General features: G+C 44.9%; 1 protein-coding gene across 8 annotated transcripts in view; it reads right to left on the bottom strand.

Moving 5' to 3' along the window:
* Positions 1–19702, bottom strand: part of FRY (FRY microtubule binding protein) — a 430430-nt gene that overhangs the window by 39262 nt on the left and 371466 nt on the right. For 5 of the 8 annotated variants that reach the window (XM_033103879.1, XM_033103871.1, XM_033103873.1 and 2 more), the window contains 9 exons: positions 17717–17896; positions 16063–16224; positions 13780–13854; positions 11332–11499; positions 8652–8660; positions 5435–5635; positions 4714–4875; positions 1804–1970; positions 474–663 (listed from right to left, as the gene is read on the bottom strand). In XM_033103879.1, coding sequence (XP_032959770.1) covers positions 474–663; positions 1804–1970; positions 4714–4875; positions 5435–5635; positions 8652–8660; positions 11332–11499; positions 13780–13854; positions 16063–16224; positions 17717–17896 — 1314 coding nt within the window. The remainder of the gene's footprint in view (positions 1–473; positions 664–1803; positions 1971–4713; positions 4876–5434; positions 5636–8651; positions 8661–11331; positions 11500–13779; positions 13855–16062; positions 16225–17716; positions 17897–19702) is intronic. The other 3 variants (XM_033103872.1, XM_033103874.1, XM_033103877.1) reach the window with 1 other exon arrangement.

Below are 19702 nucleotides of genomic sequence, written 5' to 3'. Positions count from 1 at the left end.
TGATCTGTTCAGAAGTCGCTAAGAAGAGTAAGCAAGTGTTCACAGCTACGGATGGCATATTTAAGGAATTTGTGGGGTGGGGCAGAGACAAAAGACAAGGAAAGGCAAAACAAATAACGAAGAAAAAAGAGATGCAGAAGAGGTCTTGGAGGAAAGCAGAGATGGAGGAGAGGCTTGGCAGAGGCTGCCCTTAATGGTCCTGATGTCATGGTGGCCCGGGATTCATGGCGTCAACAAGGCCAGAACGGCAGAAGTGCATGGGACATCATGGCAGCCTAAGTCACCTGAGGGCCGCGTCTTCACAGCAGCAGTTTGAGAAGGTTGGACAGAAGAAAGGATGAAGTCAGAGGGGTGGGAGATACGTTTGGAGGAGAAAACAGTGCGAACCCAGAACTGACAGGCAGCCCCTTGTGAGAGGAGAAGCTCCTGGCTCCCCGAGGAGACCACGCCCCCTGGACTCGCGGGCACCGCACCTTGAACAAGGAGGAGAACACGTGGAACGTGTACACCGCGCAGGACCCGTCCGAGTCGCACATGAGCTGGTTGATGTGGCTTCGCCAGGCTTCCTCCGCGTCGTCACAGGCCGCAGGCTGGAACGCAGCGAGAATGGCCGAGAAGAAGGGCGAGGGGGGCGGGGAGACTCCCCTGTCACCTTCTCCGAAGCTGGAAGAAATGAAAACGGCTGTGTCAGAAGCGAGTTCCTTCTCATTCCTCACCTGTGGCCTACGTGCTGACCTTCAGATAGCCTTCCCAGGGGCCCACTCTGCCCAGGCCTCCCTTCGAGGTTTGCTTTGGGAACGGGCCTTCATTCAGAGGTCTCAGACATTCTTTTGGATTCTAGAACACAGAACTTTTGCCTCCAGAATGTCTGTGCTGCCAACTCCAACTTCCTTTCTGCAGACTTGGGACCTCTTTCAGCCTTCAGTCACGGCCCCTCGCTCCTGGCTGGCCACTCCTTCCTGCATTTGGCCGTTTCAGGCCTTGGCATTTTTCTTCATAAAAATTATAACAAAAAGTTTGACTCTTAACTTTTCCTTACTGACTGCATATGCATAAATGCCCAGAAGAAGAGTGGGGAGAGGAAAGGAAAGAAGAGACATGCAGAGAGGAACTGAGAAAGCAGAAGTTAAGAACAAAAGTGAACAGGCAAATTCTTGTCCAGGTGTTAATGTAGTTGTGTTCTCGGAGAAGGGACACCAATTCTCGTAACAGAAGCCTTTGTCTAGCCATAGCCGAATACTTAGTTCGTATTTTCAACGTTCAGAAGAGTTATTTTAGAATTCGTTCTCCTGAAGTAAATTTGTAGCATTATTAGTGAATTATTCTAGATACCACATTAGTGTTTACATCTCTTCTTCATTATATTTCTTCCCATTCATATTGTCTGACTATCTCACTCATCTCAGAAATATCAGCACTACAGCTGGAAGTCACCCACTTGAAAAAAAGAGTAGGGATTCAGTGTGTAAAGAGCTCTTGTTCTGGTCCTTTAACTCAAAATGGAAGGAAGTCCTCATTTCCAAGGCTTGCCAATCCTGCTTATTTGCAAAGCTTACAAGGCTTGGACCTTGTCCCCAGGCCGCTTGGTAGCTTTATGAGTTCCTACGTGAGTACCTTTTTGGTTGGACGTAGGCCCTACGCTGGGGGTGAATGACTCCAACATGCCGGGCGCCCTCCAGGTTCTGTGTCAATTTGGACTCAAAGTCCCAGCAGTGTGAGTGTGACATTCAACCTGAGTGACAGTGAGGTACCCCATGGGCCACGTGCACCAGTGCCACTCATTTCTGCCCAGGCCCTCTATACCTTGCCAGAGTGAACTGGTCCAGGGCCCGGCCGCCCTTTTCCTCCGCCTCAGTCATATCCAGGCTGAAGCTGTCGCTGCATTCGAAAGTCGCTGGGAGTTCGTTGATGGAGCCAGAAAGGTCATCCTCATGCACGGTGGTGTCCTCCTCCTCCTGGACAGCTTCAGCCTGGGAGGTGAAGAGAGAAAAGAACCCCCCAATATGTAAGAACATACAGGGACATCAGTTCCACCAAAGGCCAAGAGGCTGAAATCCCAACAGTGATAGAAGTTGGGACATTTGTTTTCTAGCTACACTGCAATCCATTCCTGTAACTGGACTCAGGAATCCTCTGAAGTACAGTTCACTCTTTATCTCTTTTCAGTCTTCTCCATGATAGTTCCCAGAGGTTCTCAGTAGGTTGCCATATTTGACCCATGATTATAGAGTAAAAATGCTGAACTTGGAAAAGACCATAGTGTCACTCACCCCTCCCCCACCCCCAGTCCCACACCCACACTTTATAGGTGAGGAAACAATGCTGCCTGCAAGTGCGAAAGGGGCTTGCCTCATGTCTCATCAGACCCAGAGCTGGGACTAGAAACACTGCCCCTGGGTTCAGAGCTCCTCCTCAAACAACCCCAGCCTTTCGAGAGTTAACTCTCCAATACAGAATCCCTCACCCACAGGAAACTGGAATTCAGAATCCTCAGTGACTCGTGAGGTCAATGCTCAAGAAACGTGTCCAGTGTGCATGACTGAGCCACCTGACTGGCCTTCCCATCCTGAAAATCCTCTAAGTGCCATTGATATACATACTTTACTCTTGGGAACAGCCCTTGAAGGGAACAGATATGCGGGGCTGCTTCAGGTCGCTATAAAATGTAGAAGGAGCAGTGAAATGGGAGGTCTGCAGGGCGGGCAGGACCACGATTCACTAGGGCCAGGAAAGAGCCAGCCCAACCAAGAAAAACGGAAAAGGGGCGGGGTTTGAACCTGGGCCAGGCAGAAATCAGCTGGAGAACTGATTGTTCTCCATGGGAGGAAGGAAGGCAACTGGGTTACAGACAGAAGAGGAGAGGAAGAAATTCCACGTACAGTTTCAGGGAGTCATTTTCTTAAAACAAAAACAAAATCCGGGCAAAACAGAAACGTATATGAAAGAGAGCATTGTCATGGGTTGACATCTGGCCATCCATTTAGTACTTTGAATCTAGGATTAATAGGGAAATTGACAGGGGTATTTAAAGACATGTTAGGGAAACAGCATATCTCATGTCTTTGAAAGAAGTGCTTGTAAATCCTGAGTTTCGGAGGCTTATCCGTATCTGCTGCTTTCTGCTTTTTAAAACTACAGTGGTGCCAATGAGACTGGCCCCTGGTGACTGGCCCGGGTTATTAGTGTACATAAACTTAATCTTAGGGCATGGCTGAGTTCTCATAAAAATATCTTTCATTTTCTGTTTGTAACATCACAGATATATCAAAGATTACAGAAACCCAGATTATGTGAAAACAGATAGCTTTTCAGAAATGAAACTCAACCTTTCCTTGATGAAATTAGATGATTTCTGTGTGAGTGCCTAAAGATATTACTTAGGCAGTGCTCCCTGAGAAATCTACACAATTTAGCACTCAAATTAGAAAAATTGAGAGAATGCCCATTCCAAGACTGAAAAATATCAAATGCTAATAGCGTCACATATATTTTATGACGTCATTTCCATGAAATTTACTTTCTTAATCTTAGAATTCTAGCATTTTAATCTCAGAAGTTTCCCTTCTGCCCCCCACCCTTTATTTTTTGGCTAAAAAAGGACTCTGCTAACGCTAAGATTCTTTGATCATAGTCCCTTTGCAATGGGGGCAATCTTAGAAATAATTTTTCTTTAAGCTTCAATATTTTTAGGCGATTGCAATTTGGTTGGTTGTCCTTGGTTTAAAGCATGTAAGATTCTGCTAGATCTCAGATCTATTTTTGGTGTACTATAAAAGAACACAGAATAGCCAGTATTATGTTTCTTTCTATTAGAAGTATGAGAATATACTTTTATAAATATTTTCTGTTTTATTTTCTCTTTCAAACTTATACTATCATGATCAAACTCCAAGAAAACTTTACCCTAACAGCAATAGCATATTTTGGCATATCTAATAAAGGAAAACAAAATTCTAACCTGATGGGCGCATATGTGAACACAGTATGGGAACGGGCAGTTCTATGGACAGGGCATTTTCTGGGAATTTGGATAAAATAAACTTTAAATGACATATATGTTGTTAGATTTTTCTTTTAAATAAGGAAACCGTATCCATTCCTTACTTTTCTCCTCAGAGGGTCTGGCGAGGAATGTTTTGGGCAAATCCCTTTTGTGCATAATACTGTGATTGATACTGACAATTCTGACAGTGTGCCAAAAGGCAAGGATTGAATCAATGTACAAATTGTATAATTGGTTCCTACATAGGAAAAAATTTCCCCAAGCACATGCGCACACCCACGCTTCCCTCAGCTTATTGTTTTATGAAAGTTGTGACAGAGAACGGCAGTCTCCCAGTCACAGGGATCTCAGACACACACTAGTCTGTTCTGCCATTAAGCAGGCCTGTTCACTGTATGGAAAATGCAGACTGTTTCATTTTTAACAGACCTCAGACTAAATCTCTTTTGACCAACAAGAAAGCTTCTGAAGTCGTGAGGGTGAAACAACTTCAAAACACAGGCTTAGGGGCACACACTCAATTACTTCAAAGAAAGTAAGAAAGAGAAAGACAGTCCTTCTACTTCCAACCCCCTAAGAATTCTCAGAGAATTGGAAGGACTTTTTTCTTTAAGAAAACTACAAAAAACAAAAACAAAAACAAAAAAAAAAACCCACAAAGAAAAAAAGCAAGCAAGCAAGCTAGGATCATAATGGCCCAAATCTCTTACCTTGGAACCCTCAGAAATCTGGAGATTATGCACATCCGGCAAGGAAGAGTCAAAGCTGGCCATCCTGGTGCCAAAGGAACGCGGGTCAGTGGGGGCCCCATCACAGGCTGCGGTGAGCGCGCCCATGGGACTGGCCTCCTCAGAAGGGGACAGGTTCATGATCTGTTGACAAAGCAAAGGAAACAGAATGCAGAGTGAAGTGTCTGTAAAAGCACAGAAGAACACAGACCACTGTGCGAGCTAGTTGTTGGGTGACAGGTCTTGTTTAAGGGACATAGTACATAGTTATTAGAATGTAAACATAGGAGCTGGCTCCCTGGGGGTGGCCCAGCCCTCTGAAACACGAATACCCATATTTTCAGATAATCGCATCTAAACGCCCGTCTGTCACAGTTCCTAAATCTTCAGATGTCTTAGGAAGTTTTAAAAGAGACCTGAGCATCACAAAAGATATTTGGGGGAACAGCTAGGCCCTCACAGGTTGCGTGGCTTCCAGGGCTTATTACAAAGACACTCTCACCCCCGCCAAAGTTTTGTTTCCACTTGGAACCTGCAGAGAAGAGTCCAGTGATGCTGAGCTCAGTGATGCTGAACTCGACAGTGTCCTACGGGTCGGAGTTTAGTTTAGTAGCGCAGTGCGTTTCTGCAGCTGCCATGGGACACAGCACTGCTGCTTTAGTTCTAGAAACAAATGTCCCTCCAGTGGGAGGGCCCTACTCACAAGGTCCGAGTGCTCCAGGAGCTGGCTCGTCGTGAGGTCCTCCTCCTCGGATGATTCGTCGGAGTCCTCATGGCCTCTCTGGTTTAGGCTGGGAGCGCTTCCTGACAGCTGGCGGTCCTCCAGAAGCTGCACGGTGCACTGGTCCAGACTGTCCAGAGAACGCCTGCGGACTCCCCAGTTGAAGTTGTCCACACTCTCACCCTGAAATCACACCATCAAATGGGTTTTTCTTTTTATGGCCAAATCTGTTCACACCTTCACACAGTAAATAACTCATGGCTGACAAATAGATTATTTCCATCATGAACTCTCAAGCCCTCATGTCCTCTGGTACCAAACATTTTCTGACATGATGTGAGAAGTAGCAAAAGCATACTACTGTCACCTTCATGTGTATTAAGTCACAGGTAGTCGTGATCACACATTTTTCTGTACCATGGTAGGTAATATTGTTTTTTAAAAGTTGATTTGGGTAAATTCTATAAATGGTCCGTGTTTCCAAAAATCTGGGAGAGAGAGACCATTCATAGTAAAACAACTTCAAAAGAGGAGTGTCCCTGCCCTTGTTGAGTGCTGTCCTCAGAAGGAGAACAAGGAGGAGCTATGCTTCTAGTACATTCCATGTGCTCTGGGTATTAGGGGGAAAAGCATCAGGTGAACATGCCGGTGTTTTTACAGGTAAAATGCAGAGATAAAGCCCGTCAAGAGCAGCTGGGAGAGTCGGCCGGTCATGCACGATGCAGAGACCACAGCGAAAGGACTCAGCTTTAAATAATTGTCCCAACACAGAAAGAGTTGTTTTCCTGGGCTATTAATGACTGACTTGGGTCCAAGCATCATTGCTGACCTCTACAATATAACTTACCGAGAACTGAGCTAGGCGGCAGTGTAAAAGACAGCTCCGCTTTGAGCTGTACCTCAGGCTTTCTCTATAAACCATCTGATAATCAAGTAATTTTAGTTGACCAACATAAAATGTTTTTCTAGAAACTAACTTGGGGTTTTTTCTCCCTGTTAAGACAGGAATGAATAAAGGAAGAGAAATATTACCCAGCCCACTGATTGGTAAGCAAGTTTTAACCTAAACAAATAGGTAATCTGAATAAAATCTAGCATAGACTCCTTCCATTTGAGTCAATTGAAACACTGTCTGATGGCTCACTGAAATAAAATAACTTTTTCTGACGAGAGCTCTGTGAATAGCATAATAATATGAGAGATGCAAATGACTGTTAAAATTAGTGAGCTCTCAACTGATTAATTTTCCTCTGGCTTAGGGTCTATTTTCTTCTCGCTCCTAGTGAAACAAACCTTGCCAGAATATTCTCACAGATTTCTCACATAACAGATTCTTAGTTTTCCCAAAGTCTGTTTTGGCAATTCATGGTAGAAAGCAACAGGTAAGAATCCCAAACACATTCTGGATTTGACATAGAAACGATCAGTATGCACACCCATTTATGCTATTCACGACTGTTCTTAGGACTGGCTGAATATCAAGAGAATCACTCAGAATATAATTTCCACATTCTTCAGCTGTGTCTGCTGTTTTATGTGCATGTGTTCCTTTTATCTGCATCTGCTGGCATGAATTACCACAAATAGTTTTTTTTATTTCTGGTGGAAAAGCCTGTTGTGCTGGGATTTAAAAATAGCTATTTATTTCAGTTAAAAAAAATGTGGAAAAGGCAAGAGTTCTGGGAAGAAAAAGGAAATGCAATGTGTGAAGAAATAAAAAAAAAGGTAAAGAAAAATGAGAGTACTACACAGAGAGAAAAGAACGTGAAAATGACGGGGAGGAATATACAAATATAAATATAAAACGTAAATCCACAAAACTGGTTGTCTTGCACCGAGTCAGTGGGTGGGTGGGACGAGCTTTCCCCGTGAACCTGAGACTGACCATGAGCTGTAGAGAAGCGCAGAGTCTAGGTCACAGGAGGCTACCTGACATGGGTTGCTGTGACTATTGGTTTGACTGCAGCTCTGCTGGGAACCGGAAGAAATCAGACATGAGGACTGGGAGTCAGGGAAAGCCATTCCTGTGGCAATAATACCTGGATGTTTTGCTAGAGGACCCAATGGCTCCATTCGAGGCAAGGGTGCTGACATTGTTTCCTGGTGGTGTCTGAGAAGGACAGGGTTGTAGCCTCGCCTAAGTGACAGTCCATGCTGATTTAAGGCCAAGCATGCCTTCTCAGCGTGGCCCAGGAATACCTGTTGGGGGAGCCACCCCCCACCTTTCCTACATCCAAAGGCCAGATCTGCAAGTTACGTTACAAATGAGCTCAAAAGTCCAAACAGTGTTTTACTGATCACAACAGATTTTCTATGTGTGAGAAAATTTAGAAGCTGGCTAACTATTCCTGATCAGCAATTTGCATATGTCAGTTCTCAAGCTTAGATAACCCCTCAGGATTTATAAGGAGATGAGAAAGCAATAATGAGTGAACATTCTGGAAAAGTGGGAAATGATAGTCTTTGAAATAATTTTTTTGATATTGGAATTCCATCAAACAAGAATTATTGTTGAAGGAACTGGGGTGCACTGCGGTCAAAATATGGCCCCCAAATGTATCTACTCAGAGTTACTTGGGTAGGACATAGGTGCAGGGTGGTCACGGGCCCCAGGCCACCCTGCCCAGCAGGACCCTGGGGATGCCTGCTGTCCTGGTGTAAATATTAGTCATTTGCAGCCCATTTACTTGCAAAAGGGTCCTCAACTGGATGAAAGTTTATACAATCACCATACAAAGATAGCTCCTAATTCCTGGAAAACAAAAGGATTCCATTGGAAGCATCTATGATATATTGTTAGATGCAGCTAGTTGATTTCACCTTTAATAAAAGAATTTAACAACAAACAATCCAGTCGTGCAACTGCCTGAGAAGAAACCATAGGATGCCCTTGGATCATATTTAAAAACTCTCTTGCAAGAGATATAATCATGCAACTCCCAGAACCAGGCATATAAAGATTCTAAAACTCTCTTGTATCTATACTTTAGAAAATACTTTCATACTAGAGCAACCAAGAAAAATACTTCTTACATCACATACCCCTCAATGTAAATATGCACGCAAATAGGCACACATACGCTAGAAGGGAGGAATAAGCAATTACGTGGTTATAAATCTGCAATGATGCAAAAAAACCAAACCAAACCAAAACAAAACATTGACTAGCACATGAGAATTAAAAAGAGCGTCCTCTTACCTGAAGCTCCTGGGTAGCAGATTGAATGGACAGAAAAACAAATAAAAGGTCTATTTAAAATGTTATATTAAAGATACTCGAGTGCTTTTGTCACAACGAACAGTGCTAACAATACATACTTCAGTTGGTGCAATTTTTAAAAAAAAGAAAGGTACACAAGCCCCAAAGAGAAAAATCAGCATCAAATACCAGAAATTCCAAACCTCATAGAAGTGGATGATGGCTCAGGATAACAAATCATAAATACAATTTTGGGAACAGCTTTCCACTTTAATGGCAACTTTGGTCTCCATAACACTTTTTTGGGGGGGAATGACTAAGTATTTGTGAGAAAATTGTTAAATGTCATGGAAAAATGAATCAGGGTCATCAACTGGAAAAAAGGTGGTGTCACTTGATCCTGCTCCCAAAGCTGTGTGTGCATGTGACCTATTCACTGCTGATGTGCAGATACAAGCAAAGACAAAGCACCTTTTAAAGATTCTGCAACTTCCCAGGGCCAACTCTTACAGATATTCAGCAGCAATACATTCTGAGTCAATTTAAGGAAAAGGAACAGACGTGACAAAAAGAAAAGTCCTTTTTTTTTCCTTAAATAATTGTGGAAAGACTGAAATTATTCACCAGTGACAGCATGAAGAAGCGAACACTGCGAATGCTTTCTGTGTGCCTGACACTGTGCTGACGCTTCACATAGATTATCTTACGAAATCTTCACGTCCACTCTATAGGCAGGCATTACCATCCCCACCGCACAGATGAGGAAGCTGCACGGTGCTGAAGGTCAGGCAGCCAGGTCAGTGGCAGAGTTGAAATTCAGAGTTGGATGTGTAGGGCTCTCCAGTGCCGGTATTCTCACGCTACCCCTATAAGCTCGCTAGAACCCCTTATTATAACCGACTGAGATGCAGCAAACTTCTCACTCGCTTTAGTCTATTTGGATAAAACATGTACTTGCACACTCTTGAGTGTCTTATGCGATCTCAGTCATACAAGATGAAGCCATCACTAGGATGCTTTAGTTCCTGTTGGCCAGGACAACAGAGAACTGTAGAGGAAGGTGTAGTATTTGTTACTTATTGTCCCTGAGAAACACTGGGGTCGTATTTATTCTCAAGTGATGGACATCTCAGACTTTCTTTCCTTTTATTTTGATAGAATTAACTTTGTTAGTTGTTCTAAAATCATGTCTGATTCTCCTGCTTTATGTCATTCCTGCTGGTCACTTCACATAACACATTTTTCTTTGGCTGAGTCTGGAAAATGATGTGTCTCTTACTACATCACTTTTTCCCTCATTAGTTTCACTTCCGGAGTGAAGAGGGGGCCCGAGCTGGAATTCCAGCCCAGGAGGAACGATGGGGTCATTTGCCCAGCACAGGGAGCTAGTCTTTTGACACTCCATGTAGCTCTCGCTCAGACACATTTTGAAAGTATTCAAAACTGTTGTATTTTGCTTTGTACTTTTTCAACAGTGCTCACCACAATTAGTGACTGATTTATCACTGATTACGATTAACAGTCAGAAAACTCTCTAATACGTTCTACTGGTTCTAGAACAGCTCAAAGCGAAAAGCTGACATTTTAAGGATGGCTTGCAGTCAGTGCCTTGAGACTCGTTAAGGGCTAGGTCTGGTAAACTTGGTTTCCAGGGAAAGAATGCATAAAGAAAACATTGCTTGTTCCTAGGACAGGACTGCCCCTTGCTGGCACAGACATCCGGGGTCTGCAGTGGCCCAGGGACAAGAGTGGATGGCTCCTGGGCATCCCCTCCACACGAGCGGGTTAGTCAGCAATCAGACCCTTTTAGGGAAGGTGGGTTTACAGTTAAGTTAGGAGGTGCCTCCCCAGCACAGGGTATGGTAAACTTTGAATCTGGGCCTCTGTGGTCAGTGTCAGACCAGCATAAAGCCCTTGCTTTGGGGAACAGAGTATATGTAGTTACAGGCTTAAGGGTATTGAGAAATACCAGGAGCTGGCCTGGTACCAGGCATTTTTACATGTGCCAACCTTGCTGCAGTGACTGTCATTGTCATCCTTTGAGGCATAACACTACCTCTCAGCTGGGACACACCCCAAGCTGTCAACACGGGAGCAAAGGGATGACGCACTTCCTTCCAACCCCAGGTCTCAAAAACATGACCCACAACTCAAGGCATCTTTTGACCCTATCATTCATTCAGATGAATGGATCTGCCTCGGTTGCTGCATGAGTGGGGCATGGTTCCCACGTGCAGCACAGCCAGCTCGCCTGTCCTGTTCTACATTCTCACAGCTTCACCGGCCGCTCATGTGGGAGCAGGCCAGCTTGGAAGTGATGGAGCCAGCAGTTTCCCACTGGCAGTCACTGGGCCCTCAGCATGTTTTCCCCACGTCCCAGTGAGCAGGCTCCAGCGTGCGTAATTTGTGTTTTTTAGAAACGTTCCCTGTTGGACTACACACACACCCAGCCTCTGTGTGGACAGACAGTGAGACCTGGGCCATTTAAAAATAGCCTGGCAGCCTGCGCTGCAGCTCAGACAGGAAGGGCGTGGTGCCTCGGGCCAAAGCCAAGCCGCTGTCCTCTGTAGAAGTTGGTTCAAAATAAAGTTTACAACTTCCCAGTGACAGACTGTTACTGATTTAGCGGGTGCAAAGGACCTGTCGTTAGTGAGCGGGTGATGTTTAGAGGAGACTGTACCTCTCCGTCCTCCAGCTCCACGTCCAGGAAGTCGAAGTCCCTGAAGACCCGGAACTGCTGCTCACTGTTGGTATCGTCCATGTCCTGCTCGCGGGCGCCGTCCTCCGAGGACACCAGGCTCGCCTGGTGCTCCAGCAGGTCCAGGTCCCCGCACGAGGAGAAAATCACCTGCGACGGGGCGAGACGCCTGCCTGAGCACCCGGCCCCTTTGGTTGTCTGTGCTACAAACCCGTAATTGGCTCCCCGGCCCACTGTGTTTCCAGTACACACCTAGTCCCCGAAGCGGGTATTTTTAGAATGTTCTTTTATTATTTATGTTGGACAGGTGCCTTCAGATTCGACTCAGTGCAAAGACACGAGTTCACCACCGGGAAATGTTCCAGAGTCAAATCGTGGCTTCTGAATGGACGAAGACTGGTCCTAACTGCGTGTGTGTGTGTGTGTGTGTGTGTGAGAACTGACTGTGTGTTCACAGACAAACCAGAGCAGCCAAAAAATTTTCCACTGTTCCTGAACAGACTGAAGTTAGAACTTGTACACACTCACATACCACATACGTATTACCACACAATATTTTCAGGACTCCAGACACCAGTATGTAATTGTAGAATAAGCTGAGAGCACAGGGTTTAACCCTTTTACAGATAAACCAGGAACTGCTGAGGAATAAGAAACAGAAGCCAAAAAGCACAGTACTTTCTCATTTGAATTACAGAAGCGTAGCTGAGCAACCATGCTCATAATTTATCCTTAAATTCCTGTCCAGTTCACTCAAACAAAACAAGACTCTTTTCCTATTAAACTATTTAATATGATAACATTTTAAAATTCACTTCAGTGTTTACATTCTTCCCATTGGGCCATGTTACTAGAACTCTGTAGAAAAAACCCGCTGCAAACGAAGCTAACGCTGGGCTGAGCCACCTTTCCTGACACAGACGGTGTTAAGTAAGGTGCCCAACAGTCCTTGTTTACCCATTACTATGTCTGCTCTTCCTTGAAAAGCAGGCAAATCACCTCTAAAAATTTAAGTATAGCAGGTATGTCTCAAACGTAATGAAAGAGTGAGAGGACTTTGCATGTGTTCTTTTCCTCCAGTGTTTAAGCTCAGCCATGACACACACTGTGTTCTCATGAAACGTAGTTTACGAATGACACACAGTTTACGAATGGGTGTATGAGACAGACAGCACGGAGGGCCGACTCACTAGTGAGACAGGAGGGCAACCTGTTCCTCGCTGAGGGCTCCCTTTCCTCGCAGAGCTGCTGCTCTTACTTGTAGCACCTCCCAGGCAAACTGTTCTAGCCACAAAGGGCTTGGGCACAGAGGGAGGCACGTGGACCTGAAGGAACACGCACCACTGCCAGGGGGTGAGAAGTGGCCCTCACTGGCAGAGCTGCACTGCCGAGTCAGCGTGCTCCCGTGTCTCTCTCCCTGTGGGCTCGGGTACTCTGCCTGCCCCTGCCACTGTCTCCTGGTTCCCTCTGCCCTAATCAATGTCACAGGAGCAGCAACAAACCCACTGATCAATAACACTCAAAAGGTGACTTCAGTGGAGGCCAAGCCGAGCAGATGGCGGGCTGGGCACCTTCCCACACCATAAAAAAGATTCACTGGCCCTTCAGCAAGTATTTATGAAATTATGAGCCTCCACTATTCCAGCTGTTCACGAACCATGTCAGCGGATAGAGCAGGGACTTGAAAAATAGCTCCAAGAGACACCGTTCACTAATTCTTACTTTATTTGGGAAATTATTTAGCTTGTATTTTTTTGTTCATTTTTTTTCTAATAATAAAGAAGTGTTAGAGATGAAATAAAAATATACCTGGTGAAACCAAACCCTGAGATTTTTTATTGCTTTTGCTACAATAGACTCACACACATAATTTGAGTTTTCTAAATTTTATGAAAGCTTCAGAAGCTAACTCCTAATACTTTAATTATTCAGCTATTCCGAAGTCTGATGGCATGGTTTTTATAAACTGTAAAATCAGAGGAAATTTATATGAGAAAAAAGCATGATAATGTATCATTTTCACCTTTTTGTATGTGAGTAAAATAATGACATAACAGTAAGAGGTGTGTGTACAGAGTAAAATTTTACCCAAAAGCAATCAGATATGGTAGTGCTGAGATCATCACATATATATAGTTAGGAAGCTGGGCACTTTTATAAGAAAAATCTAAGAAATATAAAAAAAATGAAGATAACTGAGAATTATTTAAAGACAAACTAGAACAAATAGCCAACAAAATCTTTCATTGTTTTTGAACTGACGTTAAAAATCTCAGTGTGGGGAGAAATGATCTAGGGGTTTGATCTAGAAGGTGGATATGATACTTGTCATAGGTGAATCCTCTAAACTTGTTTTGACCAAAGGGAAAAACAGACAAAAGGCAAAAAAGATATGACACCAAAATACATGTGATACATGATAGAACTTACTGATGGATTTTTGCTCAACCCCACTTCCTGGCCACACAGAGAAAGGACGTGTACCAACTTCTCCTTTGTCCTCTTCTGGAAAAGAAACACACAGGCAGGTTGTCATCATGGCATCTTGTGACCAAATCTGCTTGAATTGTGTGTCCTCTGGCCACACAGGGCCACCACACTGGAAATGTGGACAGTGAGAACAGATGTAAAATACACGCAGACTTGGTTTTAAAAAATGTAAAACGTCTCATTAATAATTGTAAGACACTGATTACCTGTTGACATAATAAAATTGTGGATATATTAGGTTAAAGGAAATATGTTATTAAAATTCATTTTACCTGTTCCTTTTAACCTTTTTTTTTTTAAGTGACTGTTAGAAAATGTAAAGTGAGGGTCACCTTAGGACAATGCTGATGGCAATTTTCCCAAGGGCAGGGGGGTCTGAAAATCAGTCCCAACGCTCTGCAGGAGATACTCATTCCTGCCCTCGATAATCAATGTTTCCTTGAATGCTACAACTTCCGGCATTAGCAAGGCTTTCCTTACACCTAAATGAAATCTATTAAGTTACAGCACAAATCTGTTTCCTCAAAGGGGAGACTAACTTTGTGCAGAGTTAAAGAAATTATTTGCAAGCCCTTATTAAATCTTTCTCAGTTTATTCTTCCGACGTCAAACAGTTTAGTACCTTTTGGTTTTGTTCATAAACCTTACATTTTGGCCCCGTAAGCATGGAGATTCCTGTGCAGCCCATCACATTTCCAAGGACACAGATAAACCAGGTCCCAGAGTGCTCGGTGGGTTGAGAACAGAAAGGAAGTCATCAGGTCTTAGAAATGTTAGTGTGCGCCACCTCTTCTCAAGGCAACCATCCCACTGTTTAAAGTGAGCTTTCCCTTCAGTCTGGTTTCCGTTTGTGTGGAGACTGCTGGGAGGCCAGTGTCACACACAGACTTTCTCTACTAATGGAACTGTTCACTGCATCCTTATTTCCAAATCAGAGAAGGGGCACTCCACACAGTGGCTTTTCAGTGTTGAAGGCAGGCAGGGGTTTGTAAAGCACTTCCCTACATTTTAGTGAGCATTTTGGGAAGGGTCGGTACAGGGGAATGTGGGATGGGGTGTACATTTTTCCTGTCTTTGCCGAGTCCCCAATAAAGTATAGTGGGCGCCCTCTCTCAGCAAGTCAGTGAGCGCTCTCAGGACCTGCTATGTTCCCGCAGCGGGCGCTGTGCTGTGACCCATTTCCCTAACCTCTGACAGTGAAGGTGAGCCCTGCTGCATATGCAAAGTGCTTCTCCCTGCCTGGCGCCTACTGGGGATGGATGCTCCTGTCCCACCCAGGGGCCTGCCTCCCTCATAAGTGCTGCAAGTCCTTTTCCTACAATTGGGTGTGGTGAGGGAATTGCCAGAGCAGGAGACCATGTAAGTCTGGGGCTTCTAGAGGTGGCTGCTGCCTCATATAGGAAAAGCCTGCCAGAGAATGACATCAGCAGAGAGGAAGGCAGGGCCAAGCCTCGGAAGGGTGGGGCAGTGAGACGTGGGGGCGGAAAGGCACACACACACACACACACAGAAACAGAGAGAGAGAGAAAGAGACAGAGAGAGAGAGGGAGAGAGGGACAGAGAAACAGGGAGGGAGAGTCAGAGCCAAGGGATCTAGGCCCTGAATTGTGTACTGGAATCCAGCTGCACTGGAAGCCAAGGCACACGAGTTTTTTAATAAATTCCTTTTCCACTTATGGTAATTTTTCCCTGGGCTTCTTTCACATGTCACCAAAGAGCCTTATTATGCAGGTTTTACATGACAGCACGCTGGCATTGTTATGGTGACACAGGCCCCATAGAGTGAATGCGGCCTGAGTCTGTGATGCCAGGTGTGGCCCCGCTCTGCTCCGTGGGCCTCAGACTGAGCGCAGGGACCGTGAGTGGAGTGTGTGCTCAGAGGAGAGCAGCTACAGTGTCATTGGAGAATCGGATGAAACCCAGGATGTGTTACCTGGAGAACAGAAGACGCCTGTGGGTGAGTGGCAGAGGGGGCAGGGTTTCTTTAAATGTTGGAAGGACCACCACGGGCAAGAGACCCGATTTCGCTTCTAAGCCTTAAAAGAAGCAGGACCAGTGTGTCGATGCAACAGTGTCAGACTCCACGTAAGGAGCTGTTCAAGGACAAAGCGGGTCCCCTTGGAATGCTGAGAGATCCTCACCACTGGTGCTGACGCCCTGTCACACGGGCCATTGGCAGGTCCCCTACACTCCCCCCAGGCCTGCAGGTCCAGGGCTCTGTACCTGAGAATACTGGGGCCTCTTCCAGCTGACGGGAACGAGGACATTGGAGTTGGAGCCCGACGAGGTGGAGGATGTGCTCCGGGTGACGGCCACGGTCCTGGGCTTCCCATCACGCCCAGAAGAGTTCTGCAGCTCGTCGTATCGCCTCCCGATGATGGGCGTCTTGAGAAAGAACACAAAAGCAATGTTCTTCCACCTCATTCATAGTTCTGGGGTGTCTGGGGTCACACTACCTGGCAGCAACCAAGAACCGCTTATTGGGATAAAAGTCAGAGCAGATTTGTCCAACGATACAAACAGGCTCATTTTCCTGATGCTCAAATATGCACTCTGAGTCATTTTGCATCTTCCACACTTTCCTACCCTCTTAGCAGCTGAAAACAAACCCAGTTGCTTGTTCTTAAACACGGTTTAGAAACCACCTGTAAAGATTAGAAGCAAAACACTCAGGAAAACAGTTTTCAGGTATTTAAGCTTGAAAGAATGTCTCGTAGTCCTAAAAGGAGCCTAGAAGTCCTTCCCCTTTTCCCAATCTTTACGTGCTTTCGATCATTTAGAAATTTCTACTTTTCAGTTATTTAAATGAATGAGGTCAGGGCCGCTGCTTCCCTTCCTGTGTGTCCCGGAGTATGGTGACAAGGTGGGCACCCCGAGCTCCCGTCCCTCTAGACCAGCTCGCGGCCTCCACCTGAAACTGCTGGTCTCGGCCTGGGCAGTAGACTGGTACACGCTTTCTAGCTCTTTTTCAACACCAGCAAGGTTAAGAATGTTAAAAACTGAAAAGTATCGATTCAATACCTTCATATCCTATATTAATACATACTAAATATAGACGAAGGTTATCACCGTGGCTGCAGAATACAGAAATGGTGAAGGGTCAATGAGAGCACAACGTGAGAAAACGCAACCTGGATACAACCTGCTTCCCAGAGCGAGTCAGTTCTGGAACGTTCCTTCAGTGAATTTATTCATTCAGCAGCACTGGAGAGTATTTATTACGTACCCATCATGAACCAGACCCCATTCCAGACCCTGGTTACAAAATGGACAGAGCGTAGTTTCTGCTTTGCGGGGGCTTAAGGGTCACGGGGCAAGACACACAGGAAAGTGAGGTACTTTTACACCTTAGATTAAAATCGTTAAGTACAGGCCTCCCGAATGTTCGTTCACAGACCAGCAGGTAAATCTGACTACTTCCTGCCCTCTCTTCTCCCTGACTCCTTGATTGGTTCACTAGTCCCTTTCCCGGCACCCTCCTCTCCCCCAAGGAAAGAATTTAGATAATTTTATGGTTTAAAAAGCAGTGTAACTTTGGGAAGTACTGTAAAGGCAGATTCTGTATTCCTGCAATTCAGGGAACAAGGTGATATAGAGACAGGATGTGACAGGTGTCAGATAAAGAATGAGTGACAGCCATAGTTTAATATGCTTAAGGTCATTCATTCCATTTTAAAGCTACCTTTTTAAAAATCATTTTTTATATAACGGTAGCATCTATTTCTAAAAGCTGCCAATTGGAGCCCCGGTGCACATGACACTCAAGGTGTTCTTACAAGCAAGCTCGCTCAGGCCTTGGTCCTCATAGCTCCAGGCCCCACGCCTGATCTCTGGCACTACACATTCATGCTCAAGTTTACAGACACAGGTAGCAGACCTCGGAAATGTCGAAGTGGAAGTCCAGGGTTTTCCCCGGCAGCTCCTTAGAAGCACTGGTCCACACGCGATGGAGCTCCATCTTTGAGAGGTCGCTGTGCTGGTAGGATGGCAAAACCAGGCTGGCTGACCGAGACACCACCAGCTTTAAGATGTTCAGAGCTTCTCTCCAGTGAACGCTCTGAGGAAAAGAAAACAGGCAACGGTTAAAAGCATTTCAGTTTTTTAAACCTGACATAATACTAACTGGTGAAATGTCTCATGACCAGTCGGAATTCACTGATTTAAAACAGTGCAGGAAATTCCATGATAAGTAAAAGGCAAATGACATAAAAGGACAATTCATGTATAAGATGAGCTATGTTTAGGACACAAGCAAATAAAAAAAGACCAATTGTGTCCATATTCAAATAAAATTAAAATAAGATACCATTTTTGCTAATGTGGTGCCTCCTTAATTTGGAAAAAAAAAATGTCCAATGCATTTATGCTACTGACCACTCACTCTTCCTCAAAATTCTCCCCACCCATTTCCTGTCTTCCTTGGTCCTTCTCCCACTTCTCAGGCTTTTCCTGCTCCATTTGCTTCCTGGGCACCTGACCTCAGGTCTCTTCTCTTTCTGCTCCGTATCTTCCTCATGACCTAACCCAGGAATCTAGGAGCCGTTCTTAACTCCACTCTTTCCCTCCCTTCTGATAATTTGTCCCCTCTTTTCCATTCCTGCTGGCACTTGCAGCTGAATCCTCTCCAGCCTCTGCCTGGATTCATTCTTCTCCCTTCCTTTCCCTCATTCTGTTTTTCAATTACAGTTGACATTCAATATTATATTAGTTTCAGGTGTACAACACAGTGATTAGAATTTACGTAACAAATCGACCACCCTGATAAGTCTAGTACCCACCTAACACCACACATAGTTATTACCATATTATTGACTATATTCTTTATGCTATACCCTACATCCCCATGACCACTGTGTAACTACCAATTGTACTTCTTAATCCCTTCCCCTTTTGCACCCACCTTCAATCCCCCTCCCATCTAGCAACCATCAGTTTGTTCTCTGTATCTATGACTTTGTTTCTGTTTTGTTTATTTGTTTATTTAGTTCTTTCAATTCTACATGTAAGTGAGATCTGTCTGGACTCTTTCAAGGGCCTCTGAACTTGTTTCCCTGTGGGCAGTCTCTACTCCGGTCAAGAACCCCACTCCAGCCACAGTGGTCTTTCTAGACCTCCTCAGGCTGTTCCCTGCCTTCCTCTGGCAGGCAGGGCGGAGACCGCACTCTTTGAGCAGGGCCACAGGGCGACCTCCCACAGGCCACCTCTGGAGCTCCCCAAACCAGGCAAGGCCTCTCAGCCTCTGTGCCCTCACTCATGCTACTCCCTCATCCTGGACCACCCTTCCTCTCCTTATCAGCTTATCAAACGCCTACTCTTCCTGTAAGACTCACTTTACCATCTTTGTCTTCCTGAAAACCCCCAGGCAGACTGACATGATTCTCCCACAAAAATATTGAATGTAGTTAAACCAATTGGATAAAAGTTATTATTATTATTTGCCTAGGTTTTAAGGTAAAAGCACATGATATAAAACATTTCCTTCGCCACTGAATTTGCACGAGAGGTCATGTTGTCACTGTGAACTTACCATGTTTCCCCAAAAATAAGACCTAACCAGAAAATAAGTCCTAGCATGATTTTTCAGGATGACATCCCCTGAACATTAGCCCTAATGCGTCATTTGGAGAAAAAATTAATATAAGACCTGGTCTTACTTTTGGGGAAACACGATAGCTACCATTCAAGAGAAGATATCTAGTACCAGAGATGGCCTACGGGCCTAGGAAAGAGTTGGCAGCCCAATAAAACCATGAAATGGGGCCGACGGTTTGTAGAAAGATGTGAAGTGACCCTTTGTCTCCAGTGAGAGTTGAGAAGTGAGAAAGTGTTACCAAACGCCTATGTGACACAACTATTATTGGAG

The sequence above is a fragment of the Rhinolophus ferrumequinum genome, chromosome 4 (genome assembly GCF_004115265.2).
Source record: "Rhinolophus ferrumequinum isolate MPI-CBG mRhiFer1 chromosome 4, mRhiFer1_v1.p, whole genome shotgun sequence".
Classification (NCBI taxonomy): domain Eukaryota; kingdom Metazoa; phylum Chordata; class Mammalia; order Chiroptera; family Rhinolophidae; genus Rhinolophus; species Rhinolophus ferrumequinum.
Note: the sequence above shows the minus strand (reverse complement) of the source record. Positions and strands in the feature narration are given on the sequence as shown.